At 34.7% G+C, this 5,768-nt stretch overlaps 1 protein-coding gene across 1 annotated transcript in view; it reads right to left on the bottom strand.

Moving 5' to 3' along the window:
• Positions 1 to 3,093: 3,093 nt before the first annotated feature.
• LOC113229128 (mitochondrial 2-oxoglutarate/malate carrier protein-like) overlaps positions 3,094 to 5,768 on the bottom strand; it is a 13,154-nt gene continuing 10,479 nt past the window's right edge. Inside the window, exons 3-7 of the mRNA XM_026462622.1 lie at positions 5,141 to 5,320; positions 4,768 to 4,870; positions 4,347 to 4,465; positions 3,746 to 3,916; positions 3,094 to 3,236 (exon numbers count right to left, since the gene is read on the bottom strand). Coding sequence (XP_026318407.1) covers positions 3,218 to 3,236; positions 3,746 to 3,916; positions 4,347 to 4,465; positions 4,768 to 4,870; positions 5,141 to 5,320 — 592 coding nt within the window. The 3' untranslated portion in view covers positions 3,094 to 3,217. The remainder of the gene's footprint in view (positions 3,237 to 3,745; positions 3,917 to 4,346; positions 4,466 to 4,767; positions 4,871 to 5,140; positions 5,321 to 5,768) is intronic.

A 5,768-nucleotide genomic window follows, 5' to 3' on the forward strand; every position in this document is an offset into this window, starting at 1 on the left:
TTCATGATTTTCGCGGTGATGATTAAACGACAAAGATAGCTTAGCTATATACGGAATTTCATATCGTTATCCTTGTTCTTCAAAATGTATAACAATAGTTCATTACCAGATAAGCAAACTTAGATTTATCAACTGAATTAAATATTGTCACGGGGAGGTTTATCACACATACTCTGCCATGCTACTATAGCTTAATTTGTTTTTTAAATGTAAGTACATTTCATATTGTACTTTTTGAGTATTCTAAGCTATCGAATGTCCTGTATTTAAGCGTAGTTAACTTCACCTGTCAAGAGGATTGCTAATAGCGACACGAGACGCTGTCTTGTCGGGTATTTAGTACCTATTGGTACACCACATGTTGCAACGAGTACCAAATAGCTATTTTTGTAACTAATTTGTTTTACATTGTCGAGCTGCAATTTACCAAAACCAGAGAACAAAACAGTAACCAGAATGGACACTCCCCGCCCCTCCCTAACTTAAGATACCGCACCACGGCCCGCACATTGACTGAACGGCAAGAAGGCTGTCGGCGAGCCGTTTTTGCACTAAGACTGCTTTGATATTTGAATAGTTTTCATTTAATTCATTACGAAACTTGTGCGATAATACACTATATAACATCATTGTAGCACGCCAGCACATCAAGCTACACATTGACGTATCTTGTTCCGTTGCAATAGAGGCGATTTTCGAACAATAATGTGTAGTCTGATGTGCCGTTGTCCATACGTTACTATGTATTAATTAATGGTCGTGAGTTGTGCTGTGTACGGGTGGTTATTATTTAAACGGGATAAAAAGGAATTTCTTTCGTATTCCGAAAGATGAAACGAGGTAAGTAAAGTAAAAACACTTATGTTTGAGACTCACCAGTTATTGTTTTCTTCACTTGAAAGCGGGTAAAATTTAATAAACCGGTTTCATCCGCTAACTTGCCACCCTTGGAGGTGGAATACGTTCTTCATATTTCAGTGGGACCATTAGTGAGATACCCCTTATCCAACAAAAAAAGATTCATCGCAATCGGTTCACAAATATCGGAGTAAATGCGTAACATACATACACAAAAAAGCCTGTCGAATTGAGAACCTTCTCCTTTTTGAAGTCGGTTTAAAATAAGACGCTACAGTCTCTTCTTTGCAGACAAAACTGTTTTGGAACTGGGAAGGCTTTACCTACAGGTAATGCAATGAGGAAACGGCCAAATTTCTGGGATGAGATAAGGAAAGAAAAGAAGACAAATTAACACAATGTTTTTAATAACTTATTGACAACATGACAAATATTTTCGCTTATTTTAATAGTAGATTTAAAAATATATCTCCAAAAATATATGTGTACAATAATTGTACGTATGATTACATAACAGTATCACATAGAGTAGTGGTACAATGGAGGCGGAGGCGAACACCTTGAACGCATCGCGATGAACAAAGATTTCGATAGACATCGATAGAAATATTAAAATACAAAAATAAAAGATCAATTCGAAGGAGAATTAGAATAATATGATAAAAAATTACATTTATATCTCGGCTACATTGAATCCATAAGTAAAGAAGCGAAGTCAAATCTCAAATTAGATCTAAAATATAGATAGTCCTCTCAGCCACTACTACTTATTCAAATAACTTGAGAAATCGGTAACGTAAACAAAGGATGCACAATATCGCGTTGTACAATCATTAACAAAAGAACTATACCTAATTCGTAGACAAAAAGTGCATTATAAAAATTATCTGTTAACAAAACAACAAATGTGTATAAAAAAACATATATTATTTATTACACTTAGTCGTATACTATTTTTAAGCAAACGAACAACTAGGCACTATGTTACCTAACTTATTTATGCGCTCTGGCTAAGTAAAATATACTAAAATGCAAGTTCATCAAGCATACCAATTTCATTGTGCCATTGTTCACGACAATAAAAAAATATATTCCTTTTGTTTTAAATTTTTAATCTCAGGCACATTACAAAAACAATCTCGAAAGTGTATCCAATATTTTAGTAAAATTATTTTTATTCGCCAATACGATATGCCAATTGATATTTTCATTAAATAAACATTTCATTGCGGGTAGACAGTTATAAAAATAAATAAACAAATATGTGCATTAAAAAAAAAATTTTTTTTTAAACTATATCGTTACAATTGGAACAGAGGAAAGGCAGTTATTACTGAGATTTTCTAGTTTTAAAAATATAATATTAAAAGATAATCGATAAATAAACACTATATGTACTCGAGTGTACTTAGTTTGCTAATATCGCGTTTGCTTACAGAATGAAACTACATTTCACATTACATGTTCGTGCGAAGATTTGTATAATATCTTTATATTCCTCGTTTCGAGTGCATAATATCATTGTTTACACTATTGTAAATGGCAACCGCGATTGTAAATAAATTTATTTTAAAAAATATAACGTAATAAATTAACAAGTATAGTTAAATTACGTAACTAGACAAACTAGTGTCCATTAACGTCCTGCGTTTACAGATGTTGTCAAACATGTTTCGGATTTACAATCATGAGAATGCGAATATCTAGATGGAAGACGCGGATTTGGCAAAGTATATAAAGAATCATTGCATAATTGACTACTGATTAATGAAAATGAATTAAAATACCGTTGATTAATGATTCTCGGTCATATTTTAAGGGGAGTATGTCACCACCATGGTCACACACGATGGATAGGTTGCACAAAGATGTCCCTGATCGTATATATATATTGTTTACGTTGAATTGTGTACCTGTATTATTTTCTAATTGTTATTATTACAATGCTCAACAGATGGCCCTCACAAAATTATGAAACTGACCCACTGTCCACAGAAAACATATTATAGAGGCGCCTTCTAGTGGCAGAATAGTGAACTATATAGTTGAGAGCTGTCAATAAGCCTTGCCACCTTTTCACCAATTTATTTTTATCTCTGTCACTTCATAAAGAAATAATCGAATAAACGTAAACCTTCCGCGGCTTCCAACAGCGTGTCTAACTTATTTCTATAAGTTCGACGTTAAACTTAAACATGTACCTATATTTAGGAAATGAAACTATTTTTCCGGAAAAATCCGGAATAATAGTTTCATTTCCTATGTGTAACAATCGCGAAAACCTAAGAACTCGATAGGTTACCTATATTTATCATTGTGCTATTCTTAACGTCATCTGTACTCAATCGTAGTCTGAAACTTATGCCTTTTCGTTCATACTGAAAAGAAAAGTATTATTTTAAGCTTTTGCTCACACGCACCAAAAAAGTAGTAGTTGGTTTAAATCAATTACGCAATCACAGTATGAGATCGCTAAGTTTGAATTTCAAAGTGTATTTCTAGAATTAAAGCAATGCCAGTTAGTTCATTTAAATTTTTAGCTTCATAACTACAACAAAAATACTTGATTCGTCGATCCAAAGCGTCCGTAGTATATTATATATTATGTGTAAATCTGAATTATATAAATCGACCATTCACCGCTGGATTAGTAATGGACCAATAAGCAAACGCTTCAAATACAGCGCTGACGTCTGATTGGAACATGATGTTCTTTCGCTTTTGAAACACGGTTGCAAATTCAAACTAACCAATCACATAGCTTTAATATGACGCAAGTGGAATTTAAACTGACGAATTACGTGAGTTTCAATAATAGAATAAAATAAAAGGTGTATTGACCTATATTAAGCTATTGAATCAATGGAAACCAGCTATTTATACGTACCTAAAGTATGCAGCATTCATTTGTTCAAGGAATATGAATGTAAGTACAGTGTGTGGACCCAGACGGGCGTAGTATGGTAGGAAACCTTTCCATAGAGAAAATACTCCTTCCTTTCGTATCAGGTTGGTTACCACTGACATTTGACTCTGGCCCTTTTCTGCGTTTTGTATTCTGTAAGAAAACAACGTTGCATCGTAGATTGGTTATTTATTAACATGATGCTAAAAGTTTCCTCGAAATGGTTTCACCGTTAAACCAAATAACGGTTAAAACACGTAAGACTTCTATGATGGGTATTTTTAACTAGCTGCATTATTTGACAATAAAACCAATATTTCAAGGCCTAACATCAATTTTTCTAGACATATTCATACTAAAGTATTTGCGCGCGTCCAATCAAATCTGTGTTTTCTACTAATGATTAACATTGCTTGCATCTGTGTCAAGCAATCACAGGCTTTTATCATTTTTGCCATTAATATTTTTCTTACAAAACTTTTCTGCAAAATATTATTAATTGGGCTCAATTGTATATTTATTTCATTTTTATTTGAATATTTTTTGAATTATTTGAATTCTTCAAATTAATAAATTTACTCACTTTGTCTTAATAATATCGACAGGCATGGAGGCGATCGTGGTGACAAGACCGGAGATCATAGAAGCACAGAAGTGCAGCAGGATGCCTTCAGATATGTACACAGCTATCATCTCACGCGCCTGGAACAAGAAATATAAATGAATCAAAATATGTTTCTGTTTTGTTATCTCAGCGGGCTTAAAAAAGTTTAGGCTTAGTATTAAACCTTGAGGAACGCCCATGTCAATTGCAGACCCTGCTGACTTCGTACCATTATTGATATCGACTCTCTGGACCTATCACAAAACAAGTAAATTTTGAAAAGGTGGAGGGCACATCTCGTTACACCGTTATGGCGTAGTCCTGATCGTAATATCATGGCGCACACAATCAAAGGCTTTCTTTAGGTGGCAAATATTGTACATTTTAAATAAACTCTAACCTGGGAGTACGTGCTGAGTTGTGCGGCGTTGACGACCATTGCACGAGCGACTGTTGGCGTCGCTCCTCGCCATAGCTTTAACACGCCCTCCTCTTTCACTATTCTGAAACCATCCATCAATGCAATTTCTCAATTTTCGTTCTGAAACCAGTAATGTTACCAAAATGGATTGAACGTTTATGCACAAAGTGCAGTAAATCCAATTCTAATTAGACATAAATTTGACGATTGTATCGATTCTAAGTATCGGCCCTCTGTAAATTTTATAAAATATTTAAAAGGTGTGCGTATAATAGCACTGAAATATCAAGTTAGTGTTTATAATATGAAAGTGACAAAATGCAAAAGCGCATAGGCAATAATGATGAATTACCTGGCTAAAGCGTCAACGACATTTTTGTAGTTTCTTCTCTGTTCCTTGGGCAGTCTGCCGTCAGCTGTCATTCGGATAAGGGCTACCTCAGCCGGAGTACCGACGAAGGCACCAATGGCGCCTGCTGCGATGCCCAGCACCGTCTTTATAGCGAATCCTGGTGATGCTCCTTGGTTGCCTCTAAAAGAATTACATTAAATGCTATTAACAAGTGGAATATTACTTTCCGCACCCAATGCAACAATGCTTTTAGGATGCTGTTGCAGGCTCCGAGGTTATGTAGCTCGTCTGCGATGTTAACGAAAGCACGGACAGAATACTTCTCAGCCGTCCTGCGGCATGAAAATCGCTTCTCTTCTAAACAGACTACGTACGAGTAACAGTGTCGAAAGCATCTTGAAAATTATTGCTGAGAATAGAGGGACTAGACGCAGATTTTATTAGACCTAAATTTCAAATAATATATGTACTAACATAGTTTATAGGTCTGTTACTAAATGAAGTACCGGCACGCTATGATGATCGTTTTGACAGATTACAATAGTGAGGTGAAATCTCAATTCATTGTCGAAAAAATATAATCAGATGCGAGTCACATTTATAAGTTTTTACATTTATAACTAGTATT

Source organism: Hyposmocoma kahamanoa, unplaced genomic scaffold (genome assembly GCF_003589595.1).
Source record: "Hyposmocoma kahamanoa isolate Upper Pololo Valley unplaced genomic scaffold, ASM358959v1 279, whole genome shotgun sequence".
Lineage (NCBI taxonomy): Eukaryota > Metazoa > Arthropoda > Insecta > Lepidoptera > Cosmopterigidae > Hyposmocoma > Hyposmocoma kahamanoa.